The 24,713-nt window shown below is 52.2% G+C and overlaps 2 protein-coding genes across 2 annotated transcripts in view; one reads left to right on the forward strand and one right to left on the reverse strand.

Moving 5' to 3' along the window:
• Nucleotides 1–20,835, reverse strand: NUCB1 (nucleobindin 1). The gene is made up of 13 exons (XM_059045147.2): nt 20,443–20,835; nt 19,921–20,057; nt 17,174–17,281; nt 14,351–14,483; nt 9,611–9,714; nt 6,984–7,169; nt 6,624–6,714; nt 2,546–2,604; nt 2,190–2,282; nt 2,014–2,106; nt 1,507–1,677; nt 966–1,062; nt 1–852 (listed from the first exon to the last, which is right to left on the reverse strand). The coding sequence occupies exons 2-13, from the start codon at nt 20,044–20,046 to the stop codon at nt 740–742; spliced, it is 1,374 nt and encodes a 457-aa protein (XP_058901130.1). The 5' UTR covers nt 20,047–20,057; nt 20,443–20,835; the 3' UTR covers nt 1–739.
• Nucleotides 11,328–24,713, forward strand: part of TULP2 (TUB like protein 2) — a 16,696-nt gene continuing 3,310 nt past the window's right edge. Inside the window, exons 1-5 of the mRNA XM_067018585.1 lie at nt 11,328–11,379; nt 22,518–22,644; nt 23,327–23,464; nt 23,707–23,823; nt 24,576–24,697. Coding sequence (XP_066874686.1) covers nt 22,533–22,644; nt 23,327–23,464; nt 23,707–23,823; nt 24,576–24,697 — 489 coding nt within the window. The 5' untranslated portion in view covers nt 11,328–11,379; nt 22,518–22,532. The remainder of the gene's footprint in view (nt 11,380–22,517; nt 22,645–23,326; nt 23,465–23,706; nt 23,824–24,575; nt 24,698–24,713) is intronic.

A 24,713-nucleotide genomic window follows, 5' to 3' on the forward strand; every position in this document is an offset into this window, starting at 1 on the left:
TTTGTTCCAGAAAGTGTATTTGGTTGGAACCAGAGTACAGAGCAGGGCAGGGAGCCACGTGATTGATAAGGCCAGAAAGGCTGAGGGGCTGGAACCTGATCCCGGGGTGGGGTCAGCTCTGTGACCCTCTGGGGTTGTGTGGGGAAGGGGCTGGGGGCCAAGATGTCAGGACTCCTGGTGTGAGAGGTGATCAGCTATGCTGAGGACTTTTCTGGCCCGCACACCAGCCGTGGGGGAGACACTGTTTTTGAGGCATCGCTGGTCCCACAAAAGGTAGAGAAAGGTCTTAAGGGACCACCCAAGCCCCATAAACCAACAGAAGCTGGGCCCAGAGCAGCAGGCAGGATTCCAGTAGCTGTGGGGATGCAAGATTCCAGAGTGGCCACAACCTGGGCATTGAGGCCAAAGCAACTAGAAAGACAGGCATGGAGCAGACCCTTTTGGGAGGGAGGGGGCTTCCCTAAGGTAGGCTGAGCCGGTGAGCACTTGACTGGACAAGCGAAGGCAGGTCCCTTGGAGGGGGACAGAAAGAAGGGACCACAGACTGGAAGGCTGTGGAAGCTGAGGCAGCAGATACAGGGCTTGGGCAGCAGTATGGAAAGTGCCATCCTATCCCCGCACCCCACCCCACCCAGCAGGCCACAGGTGTTGCCAGGCCCCCCAAGGAGGTTGATTGTGACACCTCATCCCCCTCCCATCAGCTTCAGTAGGAACCCAGAGGACTGGGGTCCCAGAAGGATTACAGGTGCTGTGACTCCAGCTGGGGCAGCTTGGGGGTCTGTTCTGGAACTTTCTTTTCTGAAGGATCCACAGCCTTCTGGTCACCAGCTGGAGCTGGGACAGGTGCATCATCTGGAAATGGAGGAAGAAAATGGTAGCACTAGACGTACCAGCCCCTCCTCCCTCAGACCCAGGAGTCTGGGCCCCGAGCTCTGTCCCTGCCCCCGGGGCCCAGGGGCCAGCACCTGTGTCTGGGTGGAACTTGAGCCGTCCCTCGGGGCCGGGTGCTGGGTTGTTGTGGACTTGCTGCTGCTGTTTCCTCTGTTCCATTTGCAGAACGGCCTGCAGGGGGTGGGGGAGATCACAGAGGCAAGAGGGTATGATGTTGAGTCTCCATGGCAACCTGCTAAGTGGTCATGGACCAGTCCCCTTCTCCATGGGCCTCAGTTTTTCTCCCTCATTGAAAGTTGGGCTTAATACTAGTTAAAGATCCAGTTCTCCCTCCCTGGTCATGGCTTGGGTCACACCTTGGGACAGGGAAGCCTCCTCCTCCCTCCTCAGTCTTTCCCCTTTCTCCTGCTTACGACCTCACTGCCCTTATCCAACATGGCAGCCACAGAGCAGCCGGGGATGGGGACAACGTCTGCCCTTACTCAAGATGGCAGCTGCTACCCAAGGATCTACCAGTGATTAACACAGTGGCTGCAAGCCTTCCGCCCTTCTGGACACACTAGGACAAGGGCCACCAGGGACTCAGAGGATGGACCCCCTTCCCTGGCCAGTCACCTGCTGCAGCTCTCTCTTCTGGGCCTCCAGGCGGCCCTGGGAGCGCCCCAGAGCCTCGGTTTCCTGGCTGAGGCGCTGGGCCTTGGCATTGAGCTCTGCCTCCCGGGCAGCCAGCTCCTCCTCAAAACGCCTCAGCTCGTCCTCCGTGTAGGCAGGGTGCATCTCCACTGTCTGCCGGGGTGAGGACAGGGGCCATCAGCAGGGTGACTCTAGCCCTGGCCCCGCTAATGGAGGAGGTTCAGGGAAGGCTGGGAGGCCTCGGCCATGCATGTGGATGGAGAGACCTGAGTGGGAGGTGGGAAGGGAGATAAAGGCCCAGAGTGGAGCAGTGGGAGAACAGGGACCCAGACGGGGGGAGCCAAGGACCCAGGAGGCTGAGGGGACAGAGAGCTAGGGGGCTTGGAGGTCAGAGACCCAGAGAGAAAGAGGAGTGGCCAGAGACCCTGAAAGAAGGGGTAGGTCTGGGAGAGAGAGGTACAGGATCCAGAGTATTTTCCGTGTCCTCACCTCCCAGCCCTCCCCGGTGTCCCCGAACTCCTTCCTCTGCGTGGATACAAGGAACTCCTCCAGGGTCACGAGGCGGTCCTGGTTGGTGTCCACCTGGGGAGCCAGGTAAGCGTAAGCAACAGAGCTGGACCTCCCTCCACCCCTACCCCCCCCACTGCCCAGGGCCCTCCTCTCACATTCTTCATCACGTGCTCCCGCATGCGCAGCCGCTCCTCCTCCATCTCCCGCATGTCATCTTCCTCGTTCTTTGGGTCATACACCTTCTCCAGCTGCAGGGAAGCAAAAAGCAGGACGTACTGAGAGGTCCCGGGCAAGCTCTTTCCCAGGCTACCCCACCTCCTAACACACACACAGACAACTCCAACTCCCATCAGTCCTTGTGACACCCTGCCACTCCTGCCGGCCTCCTTTTGCCTCAGGGGCTGCTGGGAGTTGTAGTTTTCCCCCTGGACCCGAGGGGACTACTAGGATCCCAAGGGGACACGTCGCTGACCCGGGCATCCTCTGCGCCCATGGCTTCCAAGATACTCACCTCCTTGGTGAAGAGGGCCTCCAGCTCCTGCTCATCCAGGACACCATCACTGTTGATATCTGAGGAAGAGACAACAAGGTGTCTTGGGGGACTGAAGACGGAGTGGGTCAAGTTCCTAAGTGACCTGTTGGAGAAGGAATTCTGGGCTGATGCGAGGTCTGTTCTCAGAGGATAGGTAACAACGGGTCTCCGACAGTAGGATGCTGGCCTTCAGGCTTCAGTGCCCATTGGCCTGTCGCTAAGACAGCCCTTTCCCTACCAGGGTCCTGAGGCTCCACTGGGACTCTTCTTGGGCCCGCTGTCATGCAGAATGACTTGATCTCTAGCTCCCAGTGATCTGGGCACAGGATCAGCCCTTTGCCCAGGATACAGGGGTGTCAGGGGTGTCTCCCAGAGAACCAGCCCACGGATGACTCTGATCACCAAAGAACCTTCTCCCTGCCAATCAGACTCCACCGCATGCACCTTGCTCACTGCCTTCGCCTCCTCTGCTCCCTCAGCTCAGCACCCACACTGGTGCCCAGGGAGGTAGCCAGGAACCCTGACCTTGCAAATCCAATGGTTAAGCTTTAGCCTGCACCTTACTTGACTTTCTGCCTTTGGCTCTCAGAACCTCATCCTCTCCTCTCCACTAGACAGATCCCGCCCATCCTTAAAGCAGATGGGGTCACTTTCTCTGCTCAAAATCCTTTTGCTGTGTCTCACCCAAGACAGAATAAAATCCAGATTCCTTACCCTGGCTGTAGGGTGGCTGTTACCTCCCTAGCAGTCTTTCTTATCATTCTTCTTTTTTGTTTTTGGCTGCGTTTGTGGGATCTTAGTTCCCTGACCAGAGATTGAACCCGTGCCCTCGGCAGTGAAAGCGCAGCGCTAACCACTGGACCGCCAGGGAATTCCTTTTTTTTTTTTTTTAACACTTAACGATGGTTAAATTGGTAATTTAAAAAAATATACATATATTTATGTATTTATTTTTGGCTGCGTTGGGTCTTCGTTGCTGTGCGCGGGCTTTCTCTAGTTGCGGCGAGCGGGGCCTACTCTTTGTTGCGGTGCATGGGCTTCTCATTGTGGTGGCTTCTCGTTGCGGAGCGCGGGCTCTAGGCGCACGGGCTTCAGTAGTTGTGGCACGTGGGCTCAGTAGTTGTGGCGCACGGGCTTAGTTGCTCCACGACATGCGGGATCTTCCCGGACCAGAGCTCAAACCTGTGTCCCCTGCATTGGCAGGCAGACTCTTAACCACTGCGCCACCAGGGAAGTCCGGTCATTTTTATTTATGAGGTTTTTTTTTTTCTGGAGTATAGTTGCTTTGCACTCTTGTGTTAGTTTCTACTGTACAGCAAAGTGAATCAGCTATACGTATACATATATCCCCTCTTTTTTGGATTTCCTTCCCATTTAGGTCACCACAGAGCACTGAGTAGAGTTCCCTGTGCTGTACAGTAGGTTCTCATGAGTTATCTATTTTATACATAGTATCAATAGTGTATATGTGTCAATCCCAGTCTCCCAATTCATCCCACGCCCCCCAGGAATTCCCTTTCTTATCATTCTTCTCTTCAAGCATTCGGCTCCGGTGACCTTGGAAACCCACCAAGTTCATTCTCCCCTGCGTGTGCTTGCTATGCCCCCCACCTAGACAAATATCTTCGAGGCTCACCCCCTCACTTCACTGAGGTCTTGGTTCAAATGTCATCTCTCTTGAGCGGTGCTGTCCAATCCAGCGGCCACTAGCCGCATGGGGCAAATGAAATTTAAATGAGTAACAATCGAATACAATGAAAGGTTCATTTTCTTGACATTATGCTAAGTGAAACAAGCCAGTCACAAAAAAGACAAATACTCTACAATTCCACTTATATGAGGTAGCTAGAAGAGTCAAATTCATAGACAAAAGAGAAGTTACCAGGGGATGTGGGAGGGGTCGTAGGGAGTTGATGATTAATACAGTTTCAGTTTTGCAAGGATGAAAAAAGACTGTTGCACAATAATGTGAGTATGCTTAACGCTATTGATATGTACACTTAAAAATGGCTAAGATGGTAGATTTTATGTCAAGTGCATTTTACAATTACAAATTTTAAAAAATTTAATTGAGCAGGGGCTTCCCTGGTGGTGCAGCCATTAAGAATCCTCCTGCCAATGCAGGGGACACGGGTTTGAGCCCTGGTCTGGGAAGATCCCACGTGCCGCGGAGCAACTAAGCCCATGCGCCACAACTACTGAGCCCACGTGCTACAACTACTGAAGCCCACACGTCTAGAGCCCGTGCTCCGCAACAAGAGAAGCCACCGCAATGAGAAGTCCGCGCACTGCAACATAGAGTAGCCCCTGCTCAATGCAACTAGAGAAAGTGTGCGTGCAGCAATGAAGACCCAACGCAGCCAAAAATAAATAAATTTAAAAAAATTTTAATTGATTAAAAAAATTCAATTTCTTAGTTGTAAAACCCACATTTCAAGTGCTTAATTAATAATAATAGCCACATGGGAACTAATAAGAACCTACCGTATAGCACAGGCAACTCTACTCAATACTCTATAATGATCTATATGGGAAAAAAATCTAAAAAAGACTGGATATGGGTATATGCATAACTGACTCACTTTGCTGTATAGCAGAAACTAATACAACACTGTAAATCAACTATACTCCAATAAAAATTAATTTTAAAAAAAGAACAAATGATGCTGGGTTAATAAATTACCTCATTCGTTTAAAAAAAAAAAAAAAAAGGACTTCCCTGGTGGTCCAATGGTTAGGACTGGGGAACTAAGATCCCACATTCCATACTGTACAGCCAAAAAAGAAAAAGAAAAAAAAAAAAGCCAAATGGGGCTGGTGGCTGCTGTATTGGACAACACAGCTGCAGAACACTTCCATCAGCATAGGAAGTTCTATTGGACAGTGCTGGTCTAGCAAAAAATCTTTCCGGACCAGGCTATCTAAAATCATCATTCTAGACCTTGAATCTCACTGTCCTCCTTTCCATGGTAATGTGACTACCTGATCATCTACTATAGAACCTACTTCACTGATTCTAAGATGCACTTTTTTTCTCCCCATATTTTATCATCCATAAAATTGGGAGGCATCTTATCATTGATGATGCGTTAGTTTAATGGGCAGTTTATGTAAAATTCAAGTGTTCAAGTGTTCATCTTATGTTCCATGGTCACTTAGATTCGCTGAAATACAGAATTATCTGTTTGCCTGATCACTGGCTCTGTGATGCCAGGGGGACTTTCTTTTGTTCACAGCTGTATACACAGGGTCTCCGTGAGCGCTTGGTCCTTAGAGGTCTCTTAGTAAACATTTGCTGAATGAATGAATCAGACCCTGCTAAGCTCTGGCGACAGGCTATAGCATTTGGTTCGTGTTCCTGGGCACACCTGAGGGGGCCTGGCAAAAAGTGGTATCAGGGGAATTCCCTGGTGATCCAGCGGTTAGGACTCCACACTTTCGCTGTCGAGGGCCCCGGTTCGGTCCCTGGTCGGGGAACTAAGCTCCCGTAAGCCGCACGGTGCAAAAAAAAAAAAAAAAGAGTAGTGACATCAGGACATACGACCCAGATTCAGAGCCAAAGGCCTGGCATTTGGAGATTGGAATTAGAGGCTGGACATAGAGGTGATGTTTCCAGACAGGAAGAAAATGAAGGGGACCATGGGCCTGAATCACCATGGAGAAGGGGCTTCACGGGTCCCTGGAGGCCTGGTTACTGGGGAGCAGCCCCTGCTTAGCAACAGGGCCCCCAGAAGTGACCGGGGCTTCTGGGCTGCCATGGGGGGGCGGGGGGGCCAGGCCTAGCCAAGCCTGGTTTGCTCAGTTAGGGACACCAGTCAGTCCTCAGGACCCAGAGGCCTCATGTATCCCAGAAAAAAGGATGAACTCTTCCATGGAAGATCCTATTCCCGACACCAGGGAGGGATGGGGCCTTCTAGACCGCCAGGGGAGAGGGGCTCAGACCTCTTTGGTCTCCCTAAGCCCTGTGAGTTAGGGAGACCCCTTCTTAGCATTCAGGCCCCAGAAAGGTCAGAGCCTCAGCGTTAGCCTGGGTCTTGGGACTCCCTCCCCACCTTACCATGCAGTATGAAGAAGGTCTTGGGGTTAAACCTGTTGGGGTCCAATCCATCCAGTTCCTCCCACACCTCCTTCAACTGGGCTTGGCTGCCCTGTGGAAGGGAGAGCCGGGGGCTCATGAGCAAGAGGTCTGGGTCCCATAGGATAAAGCTAGAGAACCCTTTACCCCCATCCCTCAAATGTCGTTCCCCTCAAGCAAGAAAACTACAACTCCCAGCAGCCCCTGGAGGTAGCTGGGTATATTAAAAGGGGCCTTTTGCCTCAAGGTCTGCTGGGAGTTGTGGTTTTTCAGCTCCTTTCTTGTGGAGCTTGGAAAGCTGGACATGGTTGGGGGAGGATAGGCATGAATGGGGGTCCTTACAGGCACATTGACTTTGGGGTGTTCTCGGTGCCGGCGCTGTTGCTCTTCCAGCTTCCTCTCTGCCTCCTTTCGCTGCTCCTCTCCCAGGGACTCCAGATAACGGCGTCTCTCATGTTCCTTGAGCATCTCGTAGCGTTTGAACTCTTCATGATGGGCTGCGTCGTACTGGGCCAGGTCCCGGGTGGCCTGGGGAAAGGCAGACCGTCACTCTCGCCTCACTTCTATGCCCAGCCCCTAATTCCAACCTCCGAGTGCCAGGCCTTTGGCTCTGAACCTGGTCCAACTTCCACGTGTGCTGGGTCTTATGTCCCGATGTCACTTTTGTCCCATAATACATAGCCTCCCCTCTTCGGTCAAAAGACGAGGATGGTTACACAATAGCAACTTTAACTCACTTCTTTCAAGTCCTCCACAACCTCAAGATCTTGGAGGAATAAATAATAAGGAACAGCACATGAGGTGACTTAATATGGAAAGCAGTACAGCTAGAGAGTAAACAACATGAGGTTCTCTAATTATTCTGCCCAGGGTTCAAATCTAGGCTCTGCCATGTGAACAAATCCCGCCAGCTGTGTGGCCTTGGGCAAGTTACTCGTTCTCTCTGTGCCTCAGTTTCTGCCTCTGGAAAATGGTGATAACGATACTATACCGGGTTGTATGGGGTCCCCCCAGAATTCATGTGCACCGAGAACCTCAGAATGTGACTTGACCTTGAAACAGGATCTTTGCAGGTGTAATTAGTTAAGATGAGGTCCTACTGGATTAGGGTGGGCCCTAATTCTAATGACTAGTGTCTTTACAAGAAGGCTACAGAGAAGACACAGAGAGACACAGGGAGGATGCCATGTGGTGGTGGAGGCAGAGACTGGAGTGATGTGTCTACAGGCCAAGGAATGCTGGCAACCCCCAGGAGCTGGAGGAGGCAAGAAGCAGACGCCCCTAAGGAAACCTTGGTTTTGGCCCAGTGATACCGATGTTCAACTTCTGGCCTCTAGAACCCTGAGAGGATAGCTTTCTGTTGTCTTAACTCACTGAGTCTGTGGTAATTTGTTATATGGCAGCAATAGAAAACCAATACAGCTGTTGTGTGGGGAACAGACGGAGGTTCTCAACCTGGGGTGACTGCGGTCCCCAGGGCACAGCAGTCAATGTTGGAAGATATTGTTGGTTGTCACAACTAGGGGAGGTCTACTGGCATCTAGTGGACAGAGGCCAGGGATGCTGCTAAACATTACACAATGCACAAACAGCCCCCAGAGCAAAGAATTCTCCAGCCCCAAGTGTCAAGAGTGCCGAGTTGAGAAACCCTGCTGTTGAGTGTGGAAGGCAGAAGCAAGGAGCCCATCTCTGGGGTTGAGACCAGGAGAATGACAGAGCAGCCGCAGGAAAGCGGATGGTTTCTGGAATGTTCTGGAAATAAGCGGCAGAACCATCTCTCCGGGACGAAGGTCAGGCACGGACTCAATCAAATGGCGGCTATTATCTTCATGGCCACTAGATGGAGCTCCAGTCAGCCAGAAAAGCAGGCTGAGGCTCAAGTCAGGCAGAGACGTAGGTTCCGTCCTGGGGGTGCTGGGGAGCTACAGAAGGCATGTGAGCAAGGAAGAGTCAGGGGCAGACCTGAGCGTCTCCTGCCGCTCCCCAGCCCCGAACTTGGCCTTCCCCACGAGGCAGGGTTGTAGATCGTACTTCTCACATGAGGACTACATTTGTTCCTGTGCTGCTCTAACAAATTATTATTTATCGTGGCTTAACACACACGCATCATCTTACAGCATGGGGGCCAGGGTCTGAAATCAGTTTCACTGGGCTGCAATTAGAGTGTTGGCAGAGACGTGCTCCTTCCGGAGACTCCAGGAGAGAACCCTCTTCTTTGCCTTTTCCAGTTTCTAGAGCTGCATACGTGCCTGTGGCCCCTTCATCCATCTTCAAAGTCAGCAGCAGAGCCACCTTGCTTTGGTCGCCACACTGCCTCCCTCTACTGTAGTCAGATCTCCCTCTGCTTCCCTCATTTTAAATTTTATGTTATGTTATTTATTAATTTCTTTGGCCGTACCACATGGCTTGTGGGATCTCAGTTCCCCAACCAGGGACTGAACCTGGGCCTTGGCGGTGAAAGCCCAGAATCCTAACCACTAGGCCATCAGGGAACTCCCTGCATCCCTCTTACAAGGACCCTTGTGATGACACTTAGGGCCCACGTGGATAACCCAGGCTCACCCCCCCCATCTCAAGCTCCTCAGCTTAATAATCACAACTGCAAAGTCCGTTTTGCCACATCAGGTCACAGAGTCAGAGGTTCTGCAGACAGCATGTGACGTCTTTTGAGGGGCTATTATTCTGCCTACAGCAAGGACACAGAGGGAACTCCTGCCCCCAGTCATAGGGGAGGGATTTGAATCCAGGTGTGAGTGGAGCCAACCCCCCGACCCTGACACACACGCACACAACTCCGCTTTCCTGTAGAGAATCTGGGGAAGGTTTTTAGGCACAGCCAGCCCTTCTGCAGCCCTGGCCTCAGAGAACACCAGGCAGGGGTGAGTGAGCTCACAGCCCAGCCTCTGCTCCCTTCTCCCCCTCTACAAAGCTTCCCTCAGTCCTCTGCCCCCAGGTCCCCCTCAACCTACTGTCTGAATCAGCAGCTCCAGGTCCCGGGCCTCGAATGTGTGCTGATTCTGAGGGTCCAGGTGTTCAAACTGCTTCAGGAGGCTCAGGTGATCCAACTGTACATCTGGATGAGAGGGAAGATGGGGTGGGTGGGGGGGATGAACAACTCATGGAACGTTCTTTCTTTCAAAATCCCTATCCTGCAGGAATTCCCTGGCAGTCCAGTGGTTAGGACTCAGCACTTCCACTGCTGGGGGCCCCGGTTCGATCCCTGGTTGGGAAACTAAGATCCCACAAGCCGCATAGCATGGCAAAAAACCAAACAAAAATCAAACAAACCAAAACTATCCTGGGCTGAATGTGCTCTTAAGGAGGTCACAGAGGGCACAGAAGCCCACAGAGGATGGCTTGAATGAGCCTGGAGCAATCAGGGAAGGCTTCCTGGAGGAGGTGATGCCACAACTGGGTCTGATGCTGAAAATAATAATAACCATGATGATAACCAACATGTATCAAACATGTACGATGTGTCAGGCCCTGCTCTAAACATATTAAACATATGAATGCATTTACTTTTCACAAAAATCTCACATAGGTTCTGTGATTATCCCATTTTATGGATGTGAACACTGAGGCCCAGAGAGGGGAAGTGACGTCTAGGTCACTATCTAGGAAGAGGCAGAGTGAGGATTAGTTGGGCTCCAGAGCACATGACGCTTAATTCTGTTATGGGTTGAATTGCGTGCCCCCAAATTCACAGGGAGGTTGATAGCCCCCAGTATCTCAGAATGTGACCTTATTTGGAGAGAGGGGCTTTACAGAGGTGATCAAGTTAAAAATGAGGTCATGAGGATGAGCCCTAATCCCATATGACAGGAGTCCTTATAAAAAGAGAAAATTTGGGGCTTCCCTGGTGGCGCGGTGATTGAGAGTCCGCCTGCCGATGCAGGAGACGCGGGTTCGTGCCCCTGTCCGGGAGGGTCCCACATGCCGCGGAGCGGCTGGGCCCGTGAGCCATGGCCGCTGAGCCTGCGCGTCCGGAGCCTGTGCTCCGCAACGGGAGAGACCACAACAGTGAGAGGCCCGCATACCGAAAAAAAAAAAAAAAAAAAAAAAAAAAAAAGAGAAAATTTGGACACAGAGACACACACAGAGGGAAGACAATGTGAATAGACATGGCGGGGGGGGGGGGGGGGAGTGGCCATCTCCAAATCAAAGAGAAAGACCCAGAACAGATTCTCCCGCACAGCCCTCAGAAGGAACCACCCCCTGCTGACACCTTGATTTTTGACTACTGGCTTCCAGAACTGTGAGACAATCAATGCCTATTGTTTCAGCCACCCGGTCTGTGGTACTTTGTTACAGAAGGCCTAGCAAAGTAATGCAGCCTCCGTGTACGAGAGTTTCCCGGCAGAGAGCAGGACACACTTGGCACCCACTCATCCACTGGACACACATCTTGAGAGGCCTCCTGGGGGCCCCCATGTGAATCAGACCCGGGCCTGCGCCTCCAGTGGCTCCTGGGCTGGTGGGGACGAAAGGCACACACACAGCCTGGAATCCAGGTGATTCAGGCTGTAGTGGCGGCAGCTCTGGGCCTGGGTGAGCCCAGAGGAGGGACAGACCCAGGAGACAGGCACAGATCAAGTCTCATAATTCGTTATTCGTGCCACAGATACGTGTTGAGCCGTACTCTGGGCCCGACCCTGTGCCTAGCACTGTGGACACAGCAGGAACCAGACGGTGATGGCATCTGTCCCCTGGAGCACCCGGTCAAGATGGAGAACAGGTGAGTAAGGGACAAACACACGACCACAAAGGACTCAAACAAATGGAGGCCTCTTCACGTAGGACGGTCAGGGCAGGACGAGGGAGGCGACATCTGGGCTGAGACCAAAGCTCCACTGGCCATGCCAAGAGCCCCGAGAAAGAATGTCACAGGCAAAAGTCCCAAGGTGAGAAAGATGTGTTACCCTCCGTGCTAAAAGTGCTGATGCCAGAGGGTCGGGTGAGAGGGCACACGTGTGAAGGGAGGGGCTGGGACGGGCGTGGCAGGGCTCAGCTTGGCCTCCAACCAGCAAGGAGTGTGGACTTGATCCTGAGGGCACTGGGGAGCCATGGCTGGTTCTGAGCACCGGAGGGACAGGACTTGAACTGGGTGCTGTGATAGGCTGAATAAAGGCCCCCCCCCCAAGATGTCCACATCTGAATCCCTGGAACCTACGAATATGTGATCTCATGGGGCAAAAGGGACTTTGCAGATGTGATCAAATTAAGGATCTTGAGATGGGGAGATGATCCTGGATTAACTGGGGAAGGGGGCTAAATGTAATCCTTGTAAGAGAAGCAGCAGGAGATCTGACTACAGAAGAATGCCATGTGATGACTGGAGAAAAACGCTACGCTGCTGGATTTGAAGAGATTCCCAGCCTAGGAATGAAGCTTTGGAAGCTGGAAAAGGCAAGGAAACAGATTGCCCCCATAGTACCTCCAGAACTAACAGAGCCCTGCCGACACCTTGATTTTTTTTGTGTGTGTGTGCGGTACGCAGGCCTCTCACTGTTGTGGCCTCTCCCGTTGCGGAGCACAGGCTCCGGGCGCACAGGCTCAGCAGCCACGGCTCACAGGCCCAGCCGCTCCGCGGCACGTGGGATCTTCCCGGACCGGGGCATGAACCCGCGTCCCCTGCATCGGCAGGCGGACTCTCAACCACTGCGCCACCAGGGAAGCCCTGGCATCTTGATTTTGGCCCAGTGAAACTGATTTTGGATTTCTGATCTCCAAAGGTAAAGAGAATAAATGCGTGTTGTTTTAAGCCACTAAGTTGTTGCTGATTTGTTACAGTGGCCACAGGAAATGAATCCAGATATTAACAGGATTCTGTTAAGAATGGCTGTTCTACAGGAAATAGTGGGAAAAGCAAGGGCGGCGGCAGGGTGCCCAGGGAGGAGGAGACTGCGCTGATCCAAGCGGGACCCAGTGACAGCAATGGACGTGGAGAGAAGTAGTCAGATTCTGGAGATTCCTTAGTTGTTGAAGGGACAAAAGTTGAAGTACATAGCTTAGCGTATGGGATGTAATAAGCAACCAATTGATGGGAGGGATTTTTTCTCATTCATGACAAGGGAACATCCAGTTTACCAGAGATCAAGTCAGACTCCGAAACTGTAGTAATTAAAACAGCAAGACAGAGAAAGCATGGATGGTTATGCAGAAGGAGGCTGGAGACCATGCCCGTCTGGTCACCTTAGAGTCCCAGCACCCCATTCAGTGCCTGACACAGAGTAGAACTCAAGACATATTTGATCAATGGATAAGAGGCATCAGATAGGAATGAAAACAAAGCTCAGCTCTCTTACTGACCCTTAACACCATCTACCAACGTTCAGTGTCCCCATCTGTAACACAGAAGCCTCAAGGGGGTAAGGAGATGAAAGAAGAAACTGGAGGTAAATCTCAATAAAATGAGATTCTTCTTACACTTAGTGACGAGCCAAAAGATGCCCCAGCAGTAACAGAATATCCCACAAAGCTACAATGAGTAAAACAGCATGGCCCATTGTAGCCAATGGATGCAAACAACGCATATCCATCAATGGATGAATGGACAAACTAAATATGGTAGATCCAGACAAGGGAATATTACTTGCCCCTAAAAAGGAATAAAGCAGTGATACATGCTACAGAGTGGATGAACCTTGAAAATATTACACTAGAAGAAGCCAGACACAAAAGATCACTTATCGTATGATTCCATCTATACAAAATGTCCATAATAGGCAAATTTATAGACAGAAGGTAGGTTGCCAGGGGTTCCGGGGGGGAATAGAGGGGTGATAGTTACATGGTCTAGTGATTCTTTTTGGAGTGATAAAAGTGTTCTAAAATTGACTTTGATGATGGTTGCACATACCTGTGAATATACTAATCACTGAACTGTACACTTCAAATGGGTAAATTGTTTGGTATACGAATCATATCTCAATAAAGTCATTTAAAAGAAATAGCATGGTCCAGACGCATGCTGCAAGAAACTATATCTAGGAATGTTAGAAATAAGATGGGATCTTGGAATCTAAATCCACTCAAATCTCCCTCTTCCAGGCACATTTTTTTTTTCTTTTCTTTTTTTGTTTTTCTTTTTTAGCCATACAATTAGACTATAAAATATAGCCTCACATATAAATGCTGGGAAATTAGAATCATTCTAGTGGGGGAGAGAAAGAATAAGTAAGCAAGGAAAAATACAGTGTAACCTGTTGAACTTCCTGGCTTTGATCACTGTACTATAGTATTGTAGGAGAAGACTTGTTCTGAGGAAAATCACGCTGAAATACTTAGGCATAAAGGAACACGGTGTCTACAAGGAACTCACAAATGTGAACTACAGATAAACGGAGCAAACGTTAACAATTACAGAATCTGGGCTAAGGGTATTTGAGAGTTTTTGGTAGTATTCTTGCAACTTTTCTCTAAGTTTGAAGTGACATCAAAATTTTAAATGACCCTGATTTGTTAAAACAAAAATTAAAAACACATCAAAAACCACCCAAGCAACTAAGATTACTAACATCCCCCGAGTCATGTTAGTAGTAGATTGTGCTGGGAAGAGAACTCGATCAATCTGCCACGCAGATTTTACAGGGGTGGAGAGAATGCGGCCCCGGTTGGCTCCACCTGCCAAAATCACCTGGAGGCCGGGGAGGGAGGCTGCCCCATGACCCCCATCGTCGCCAGCCCCACCCCGCTGGCCTGCTTACTGGGCTCCTGCTGGGCGTCCATCTTGGCCTTGAGCAGCATCCGCAGCCTTGACACCTCCTGCCGCTTGAGTTCATCCAGTTTGGTGCGGACATGGTGGCTGACGAAGTCCAGCTCCCGGCTCAGCTTCCCGCTCTGCCCGGGAGAGAGGGGACACAAATCAGGCTGCCCTCTCTGGAGCCTTCCACCAGCTTTCTGATGCCTCCTGGGGTCCCCCAGAGGCCCCGAGACCAGATTCCAGCCCCTCAGCCTGGCATCGGAGGCCCTTCTCATTTCCCGCCACTCATCAAATCACACTCATGGCTCACGGCTCTTTCCCACCTCGAGGCCTTTACACATGCTGGTCCCTCTGTCTGGGATTCTCCCTGCCACTGCTTTCCAAGCCTAACTAGGTCCTCACAGTCCTTCAAAACTCAAAGCATACTGTACAGCACAGGGAACTCTATTCAGTATCCTGTGATGAACCATAATGGAAAAGAATAGGAAAAAGAATACATATACGTATAACTGAGTCACTTTGCTGTACGGAAGAAATGAACACCACACTGTAAACCAACTATATCTCAATAAAATTAGAACAGACAAGCAAAATAAACTCAAAGCAGACGGCACCTCCCTTGGAAGAATCCCTGACGATCCCCTTGAAGCCACAACACACCACACACATACACACACACACACACACACACACTCACACACACTCACACGTGCTGAGCAGGGCGCCTTCTCTGAGTTACCTCTATCATCACTTTGGATTATGTCGGTTTCTCAATTGTGCTGACCCCACCCCACTCCTGTTCACGGTCCCCCACCCCCGTGGCTTCCCAATGCCCACAGGACCGAATCCCTGGGCCTGGCACTGAAGAGCCTGCAAGACCCTGCCTCTGCCCATGCCTAGCCCTCCTCCCTGCCGACCCCGCTCCTGCCCCAGCCCTCTGTCTTTATGTCAGTTACAAGGAGCCACCAGCAGACAGCTGAAGGTACCAGAAGGCTTCACTGGTACCCACAGTTCTACTGTTGAAACGTCGCCCTTCCACCTGCCCCCCCCCTCCTCCGTTTCAACTTTTATACCAGACGCTCTCACTCAGAATTCAAACCTCACTCGGGAGAATCCGTTCCCTAGAAGCTTCCTCTCACTGTCTCAGATGGTTTTCTCAGCCACTCGTTGGGGTCTCTCCAGCCTGCAGGGGGCGGGGCCTTTGCAGAGGCAGCGGGACAAAGGGACGGCAGTGCCGGTCACGTTAACCTCAACCAGCCAGGCACCTACGATGAGTCAGGTCCTGCACTGGACTCACGGAGTCCGTCCTCTAATCCTGCCCACGACCCCATTTTATAGATGAACAAACTGAGGCTCAGGAGGAGAAGCCCCTGGCCCAAGGTTCCTCAGTGAGGATAGGAGGCCAGTTTCCAGCCTGGTGACACAGGTGGGGTCACGTCTCCCCAGATTGAGAGTCCTGGGGCGTGGGTTCAAATCCCAGTCCTGGGACCACTGCACTGCGTGACCCCAGCACACCGTTTCCCTACTCTGGACCTCAAAAATGGGGATGAGATGACCACCACCAGTGACAAGGACAACTGACATTTACTGAAGGCTGATGACAGGCTGGACCAAAGCCTCAAGGTGGGGATTATGGCTGATTCACACAAGCCCACCCCCATCTCCCCGCAACAGAGAAAGTGCTGCATGGGCCTCCCCGTTTCCTGAGAAGGAAGCCAAGGCACAGAGGGGTGTGGCCACTTGCGCAGAAGAGCGTGAGGTGGTGCTGGGATTGGAAGCTGCCACTGTTCCCACTCCAGAACCTGCCTGCCTACGTGGCCACTGTTTCTGATGTCATTTCCCACTTGTATGACCTTGGACAAGCTGGCTGGCCTCTTTTCCTCAGCTGGGCAGTGGGGTGGGCTGGGCTCAGCCGTCTCTAGTTATGCCTGTCCATTGTCGGGGGCCAGGTGGATGGGGATGGACAAGAGCCCAAGGAATGCTGGGAGGTTTTGGGGGAGAGCAGGGCTGCCCTCCCCCCATCAGTCCCAGGCCCCGGGGCCTCCTCTGGGCCAAGGTGTTTGGAGAACTCGGGGTGGATCCCCAGGTGGGATGTTCCAACGTGCACCCGAACAGGGAGGGGAGTCTAGGTGGGGTGGGGTGGTGGCAGGCAGTGTTGTCTCCTCATGGCGGGTGTGTGTGTGTGTGTGTGTGTGTGTGTGTGTGTGTGCGCGCGCGCACGCATCCTTTCCAAGGAACACTGCTTGGGGCTCAGTCAGTGCAGGGATTGAGACCCAGGCCTCCAGGAAGGACAAACACTGCTACTAGGGCCTCAGTGTCCACCTCTGTAAAATGGGGAGAATCACAGCTCCTCTAGAGGCCTAGCGTGAGAGTCAGAGATGATGTGAGTGATGACAGCACCTCCCGTGTTTTGAATTCTCCCTGTGTAGACAGCACTATGCCGAGAACTCGCAGAACCAGCCCTCAAATCACGCTTACTGAGAATGGCTGCCGTGCACATCCATGCCTTTTACATGTCTCACCTCGGATAGTCCTATGATGCAGGTTCTGCTATTACCCCATTTTACAGACGGGGAAACTGAGGCACGGTGGAGGCCACACGGCTGGTAGAGCTGATACTGGGAGGCATGTACCATCCACATCCACACTTAACCACACATTCTGTCTTCCCCAGATCCCTTCCCAGCTATGTGACCCCGAGAAGTGACTTCTCCCCAGTCTCAGTTTTGTGATGGCTGGAAGGTTCCCCTTTAGGGCACCCGGTCGGTTCTGGAATTCTGGCCTCTAAGCATGCATGCCCTCCCAGTGTGCTTGCACCCAGCCGCACCTTGATGTCCTCAGCATTGGCGGCCTGCAGCTTCTCCCGGAAGTGCCCGTCCGTCTCCAACACATTGATGACTTCCTGGAGGTACCGGTGGTAGTACAGGCCTGTGTCCTGAGGCAACAAGAATGAACATAGTAGCCTCAGCCCCGGTCCCTCTCTGGTTCTTCCCTGCAGGTAGGACCCAGGCCCCTGCTCCCCTGGGCACCTGCTGAGGGACCCAGAGATCGGCCACCAACCCTGCGCAGGAGGCCTGCCCCGTGGGATAAAGGCTGTAGAGCCAGCAGACCCCGGTTGCTCTGTCACCCCAGGCAAATTGCCCGATCCTCTGGGCCACGGCTCTTACCTCTTCCCAGGGCTGTCTGTAGTGGAGATGAAATTAAAATCACAAGGGTAAACACCCAGCCCAACACTTCCCATAGAGTGGACACACTGGTATTTGTTGGAAAGCAGTGAAACGTACATTCATTCATTCAACAAGCATGCAGCGAGCCCCTACCATGTGCCAGGCACGGTTCTATGAGGCACAGCAAGTGAACAAGACAGACAAAAATCCCTGGGCTCCTGGTCCTAGCCCTGCCACGTGTAGCTGGCTGGCACTTTCCTCTTCCTAGGCCTCACTCTTCCATTTGTAAAATAGGCAATAACTTTCTTACCTCTCAGAGCTGTGGTAAAAAGTAAGAGATAAAAGGCCTGGCACCAAAAAAAAAAAAAAGGCCTGGCACCACGGTGAGCCTTTAGAAGATACTCAGTGTACTATAGCTATTGTTACATTTGCTGAGGAACACACCAGAGGTGATTAATGGGAGCAGATCACCCAGCTATGGCACTGGGGGTGTACTAATCTCCTACTGCTGCTGTAACAAAGTATCACAAACTTAAGTGGCTTAGAGTAATAAAAATTTATTCTCTTAGAGTTCTGGAGGTCAGAGGTCCAAAATGGTTCAGCAGAGCTGAGCTCATTTTGGAGACTTTAGGGAACAATCTGCTTTCTTGCCTTTTCCAGCTTCTAGAGGCTGCCTACACTCCAGGGCTTGTGGCCTTGCATCACTCTCACCTCTGCTTACATCATCACATCGCTTCTGACCCCGACTTTCTTGCCTGGCTCCCATATGGAACCCTTGTAATTACAATGGGCTCACCTGGATAAGCCAGGATAATTTCTCCACCTGACTCAATCACACCGGCAAACACTCTTTTGCCATCTATTCACAGGTTCTGGGGATCAGGGCGTGGACATCTGTGGGGGCCATCATTCAGCCAAACACACTGGGCTGGAATCCCAAATCTGCCAATTACTAGCTATGTGACCTTGTAGGACTGCTAGGATGCCTCGTTCAATTTAAATTGCAGATAAAACAATGAATAACTTTCAGTATATTATACTAATGATTATTCATTGTTCATCTGAAACCCACTCGATTTTAACTGAGTGTCCTGTGTCTTTATTTGCTAAGTCTGGCAATCTTAGTCCTTGGGCAAGTTACTTAACGTCTCTGTGCCTCAGTTTCCGCACCTGTAAAGGTTAGTGAGTAGCCACCTCATAGGGATTGCTGTGAGGATTAGAGCAGTTAATATCTTTAAATATTTAACTCGGCCCTTAGTAAGAGCTGTCAACGTTATTATGATTGTTGCTATTGACATTTATAACACTCTGGTAGCCTCAGAATAAAGAAAGTCTCCGCCTTGGCCCACAAGGCCCCGTGGGATCTCCCCCTCGCTCACTCTGTTTCAGCCACACTGGCCTCCTGTTAAGTCTTTCTTCCCACTGTGCTCTCCTCTACCACACAGCCTTTGTCCAGGCTGTTCCTTTTGCCTGGAATATTCTTCCCCGCACTTCAGATCTTAGCTCAAATGACCCTTCCTTCCTCCCTGACCATCACCCCTGGTGTCCATTCTCAGAGGGCCCTGCCGTTTGTCTTCCCAGCGAACTAAGCTGGTCTGTGAGGGCAGGGGGCTTGCTCTAGCACTGTGCCTGGCTCCTAGGAGATGCTCAAGAAATGTGTGGAATGAATGAAAGGCAAGGGGACTCAAGCTGCCCTTCTGTGTCTGCAAAGATTTCACGAAGCAAAGGCCTCACTTGCTGGGTGGGGACCTGTCATACAGGAGCATGGGATGATTTGTTCCAGAGACAGTGGTGTGTCCATCCCTACTGGGAGCTGTAGGATTCGGGCCACAAATCAGGGCACTGGCCTTGAGGATCTTTTCAAGTTCCAAATTCCTGAAGACCAAAGGTTTCATAGTGTTCGATAAACACAAGTTGGAATAAATGAGCAAGTTACTGTGCCCCATCATAATTTAAACTACAACTCCCATGAGCTCCATGGTGTGAGAACACCCCAGTTAACTAACACCACCTGCTCAAGATGCTACTGGGAAATGTAGTTTTTTTTTCCAGAATCCTTCTTGAGGGGAGGGCGTCTTAAAAGAGCAGAGAGGTTTAGGTAGAGGCGGGTGGTGATGCAGATTTTTCATCTAAAATCTGACCTGATTTTCCATATCTCAAAGTCAGGGGCTTAGAAATCTCTCTCTCTCTCTCTCTCTCTCTCTCTCACACACACACACACACACACACACACACACACACACAGACACACCCGCCCCCAAGTTTTTCACCACGTCAAAGCCCTGGGACGGCAAAGAATGGCAGGCAAACTCCAAGCCGCATCCGTAGCCAGCCAGGGGCCACGGGGGCACGGGAATTGTAGTACCACTGCAAACACCTGGCTGGCGAGCAGGGCAGGGCCACTCACGGGGCTTTCGGTCGCGGGATTCTCCTCCTTGGGCGCCCCCCGCTCCAGGGGCACGGTCAGAACAGCGCGCAGCAGCAGCAGAAGTGACAGGAGAAGGAGCGCTGCACGGGGCCCAGCGGGAGGCATGGCGGCGTGGTCTGTGGGGGCAGAGAGGTGGAATAAGTCTGTCCCAAGCCGCCTTCTCCCCTGGACCCAGGAGTCTGGACTCCCGGAGCCGCTCTCCGTCCCCTTCCAAGAATCAAGACGCAAAGCGTCTCGTTTCCCGGGAGCCAGGATTCCAAGCCTCCAGCCTTTCCTTCCTCAGACCCAGGAATCCTGGCTTCTAGCACCCTCTTCGCTTAGACTAGGAATCCGGGATCTCGACCCCCTCTTTCCCCAGGCCCAAAGGTCCAGGGCCCCAGCGTCCTCTTTTCCCAGGATCTGGAGGTACTGGTGTCCTCCGAGACTCAGTTTTCCAGCCCTTTGGTGCCCCGCTTCCCTTCTCCCCAGGACCCAAGAGTCCAGGACCCTCCAACCCCTTACCTCTCCTTCACCGCAGAGGGCGTTTTCCTGGGCTAGGACCTCCGGTGTGTTCTCTGCGATTTCCCCCCTAGGCCACGCCCACTTTTCCCGCAGAGGATACGCTCTCAGCAGCCTGATTGGTCCGCGCTGGCTCCAGGTTTCGGGCCCCTGTCTAGCGGCCCCGCCTCTTGTCGAAGTCGCTGGCCTTTTCTCGAAAGCCGAGCCTCCTTTCTCGGAAGCCCTACCTTTTGACGCCACATATCCTGCTTTTTAGGCGAAAGAACGGAGACTTTCAAAGAGAACTACAACTCCCTGTTGGGCCGGGGGAAAAATGAGTCAACTTCCGCGGGCATCTTGGCCTCTTCGCCTCATGGGAGTTGTAGTTTTCCCATTTATTGTCTCTCCTAGAAGTGGCTGTAAATTACAGATCGGTAGTAGTTGGCACAGGTCACGTTGTAAGTTTCTTATATAAGAGAGAGGTGTAGAGCGAGCCTGCGATGCGGCCTCTGTCAGGTCCCTTTAAGGAACACGTGCATGCTCTTCTAATTCAGAACCCCTGGAGCAGGGTTGCCTGGCTGCAGCAGAGGCCAGGGGTCATTGCTTTGTTGGAAGTGGAAGGTGGGGAGCCAGGAGGGAGGGGATTAGCGCAGGTCCCAGTGGGAATCCGCCTTCCTCTAAGCCCTCTTTTTCCCCCCTGCTTATTTCCCAGGGACCCAGAGATTACGTCACTGGTTCCCAAAGATAGGGTCAGGTATGTTTAGAAATTGGCCAGAGAGGCAAGGAACTGAGGTGTGAATGTGAAAAGTCTCTCCAGGCACGAGAGGAGGAGAGGGAGTCTCCAGGATCCTAGGCAGGTGGGTGCTGGGGGTCTAGCATCACTGGGGATGGGGTGTTTGGGGTCGAGTCCTGAATTCTCATGCCTTTGTGAAGGAGAGAGTTAGGTATTTGGGGAAGAGAGAGCTGGACTCCTGGGCTCCTGATAGTGATGAAAGCTGGAAACAGGCTGCTGGGACCCTAGCAAGTGTCGGTGCTGGTATTCGGGCTGCCTGGGTCAGGGGAAAATTTAAAGCTTAAGATCAGGTGTTGAAGGGAAGAGTCCACTGGGATGTTGGGTCTAAGTCCTGACTCCTCATTTTGCTTCTCCAGGATGTCTCAGGAGAATGACACATGGAAGAAAGAGTGAGTGGGGGAAATGAGATGGGCAGGGGTGGAGATGGGGGTGCAAGAGGGAACTCAAAGTTTGATTATGCCCACACCTACTCAGCTCTGGTCTCATAATGATGTTTGCAGGTTCAGCACCATTGGCCTTGCAGGAAGGGCCTGGGGGCTTGGATTTCTGGGTCCTACTTAAAGGGAGGGAGCTACAAATGAGGACTCCTGGATCTGAAAGAGGAAGGAATGGGGGGTTTGAGTGCTGGGACAGGAGGGGCCTGGGATCTCTGACTCCTGGGCTCTAGACAGACCAGTGCTGTGAGAAAGAACTTCAGAACTGGTGGAGCAGGCTCAGGTTCTGCCACTTCTGTGTCCTCACAAATGTTCAGAACCCTAAGCTGGGCAGGGTGAAGGAGAGGGGCTCTTGGGCGACCAGGGTGCCCTGCTTGCTGTCACTATGAACCTGCACCTCTCTCAGGGCCCTGGGGGATGAGCTTGCCGCCATGAGGCTGCAGAAGCTGGAACAGCAGGTACTGTGCCCAGGAATCCTGCCACCATCGACTCTTCCATCTTCCATACCTCTCCAGGAGCCCCACCCCCAGGACTTGCTCTGGGACTCCTGGTTCTCTCGGAGCCTCAAGTTTTGCAATTGGGAAACGAGAAAATAGGAATTTGGGATCTTCAAGAAGCAAACCTTGGTGATGAGACTCCAAAATTTCTAAGGAACAAGGGTTCTGGAGAGCAGGACTCCTAGGTCCTGGGGGAGGAGGGGCCTGGGAGCCAGGACTCCCAGATCTAAGGAAGGAGTTGCTGAGGGACTGAAGGCCTGGAACTCTCCCACGGATGCAGGACGCCCGTTGCCCCAGGCCCCCTTTCACCCATGTCTTCTGGTCCGGTTCCAACCCTCCCATTCCCGCCTATACAACCTTTTCCCGCTCCCGCAGCGGCGGCTGTATGAGATGAAGCAGCGACGGAAGCGCCAAGAGCCCCTCATGGTTCAGGCCAATCCTGACGCTTCCCTGCGGCCCCGGCGACCGCGGCAGCGGAAGGAGCAATTCTCGGGTGACAGCGGTGAGGGAAGTTTCCCAGGGTCGCGCAGGAGCACAGCCCTGGAGGGAGGGGTCTGTGGGAGTGCGGGGCCTAAAGGGCTTAGAGGGGAAGGGCCTGGCGGAGCCCTGGGGCGGGAACTTGTAGAGCACGAGAGCGGGACCTGACAGAACCCTTGGGTGGAGCCCAGGAGAGCCTGAGTGCAGGGCCTGTGAGGGCCCAGGGGAAGGACCTGTGAGAGTTCGGGGGCGGGGTCAGGGAGAGCGCGAGTGCGGGGTGTGGTGCAACTAGAGGTGGGGCCCGAAAGAGTCCTGTGATTGGGCTTGTTAGAGCTCCGGGGCGGAGCCTGGGGGAGCCGGGAACCTCCCAGAAAGTGCTGGGGCGGGGCCTGGAAAAGCTCCGGGTTGCAGTTAGTCAGAAACCTCACTGCTGAAGTAGGCAAAGCCGAGGGCCGGGACTGGGTTATTTAGAGCCGAGGTACTGGAGAGCCCGCGTGGGATTGTTTACAGGCGGACTCGAGATAATTTAGCGCTAAGGCTGTGCTTGTTTGAGTCTTGGGATGGAGTTAGGGTTCTGAGTGGGTCTCGGGGGTTTGGGTAGTCAGTCAATCAAGGACGATGTCTCGGAGACCATTGAGGAGGCGGATCTTCTCAGACGACCGGAATTTGTACATCGTGTTAATGGGCCTCGCCGCACCTTCTCCCAGGCCCCGGGAACCCTTTCCTTCGGGAGAACGTGCCAGAGACACATCTGCGCCCCGGTGCCCGCAGTGTCCTGAGCACCGTGAGCTGCGGTGGAGATGGCAGCGGCGAGCGCGGACCCCTGGTATCGCCGACAGAAGCAGGTAATCTCAAATCCTTGGGCCGCCTATACACTGGAACTCCACTCCCACTAGAACCCAGGAGTCTGGAACCTCAGTCCTTGCTCTCCAAAGGACCACCAGGGGCCCCGTTTCCTTCACACCAAGGAGTCCAGGTCCTGAACCTTCTCCTTCTCCAACACGCAAGAATCTGAATCTCCAGCCCTCTCCTCCCCCAGTATTCAGAAATCCCAGTCTCCAGACCCCCTCCCTGTCCTGATTACCAGACAGTTCCGATCTCGAGTTGGAGGAAGTCTCCGTGGAGGATGTTCCTACCTCACCACCTCCTTATAAAGAGCCTCCGGGGACTCGGCGCAGGGGTTGGCCAGCCCGCCAACGACCTGGTAATTTCTGGGACATTGGGTGAAATCTGGCCCCCTGGTCCATATGGCAAATCCTCCCCCTTTTTGATAACAGCTTTGTTGAGATATATTTCACATACTATACAATTCACTCATTTAAAGTTTACAATTCCATGGTTTTCAGTATATTTACCAAGATGTGCAACAATCACCACAATGAATTCTAGAACATTATCATCACCCACAAAAGAAAACCCTATACCTTTTATCAGTCAACCCCGCCCCCAATTTTTCCCAGACATAAGTAACCACTAATCTAATTTCTGTCTCTTTAGATTTGCCTATTTTGGATATTTCTATATTCATATATAGAATAATACAGTATATAATCGTTTGTGATTGGCTTCTTTTGCTTAGCATGCTTTCAATGTTCATCTATGTTGTAGCATTATCAGTATTTCATTCCTTTTTATTTCTTAATATTCCATTGTGGTGATATTTCCTTTTATTCTCATGACATGACCAACGATTTCAATAGCAGGACTCTGGGTTATCACCCGAAACTCTACTCCCTCCCATTTTATTTCCCCAGTCTCCCAGATGCTCTGTCTGGGACAAGGGAAAGAGAGGACTCTAACCACTCCCTGTCCTTAGATCCAGAGCAGTCAGAGACAGTAGGGGTCGGAAACCCAGGAGTTCTGGCCTTCTCCAGCTAGCACTGATGACCTTGTCCCGAGCTCCTGGGACCCAGGTGTCCTGAGCTCAGTCTTCTTCGGGCTTCTTCCACCCCTTAGGGGGCAGTGCTGAGGACGAGAGCGAATCCCAGGATGTTGGAGATGAATACGAGGTGCCCAGTCCGAGACCAAACCCTGGAATGGATGGTGACGGGGGCCATGGAGACTTAGACTCCAACAAGGTGGGAGGTGGCACAG

Source organism: Kogia breviceps, chromosome 18, assembly GCF_026419965.1.
Source record: "Kogia breviceps isolate mKogBre1 chromosome 18, mKogBre1 haplotype 1, whole genome shotgun sequence".
Taxonomy (NCBI): domain Eukaryota; kingdom Metazoa; phylum Chordata; class Mammalia; order Artiodactyla; family Physeteridae; genus Kogia; species Kogia breviceps.

Excerpts from the sequence above, each read along its gene's own strand:
- NUCB1 (XM_059045147.2), bottom strand. The coding sequence starts at position 20,046 with ATGCCTCCCGCTGGGCCCCGTGCAGCGCTCCTTCTCCTGTCACTTCTG. Across the intron at positions 17,282-19,920 it reads ATCCCGCGACCGAAAGCCCC|GACACAGGCCTGTACTACCA; the intron begins GTGAGTGGCCCT and ends TTGTTGCCTCAG. Across the intron at positions 1,063-1,506 it reads AGAAGAGAGAGCTGCAGCAG|GCCGTTCTGCAAATGGAACA; the intron begins GTGACTGGCCAG and ends CACCCCCTGCAG.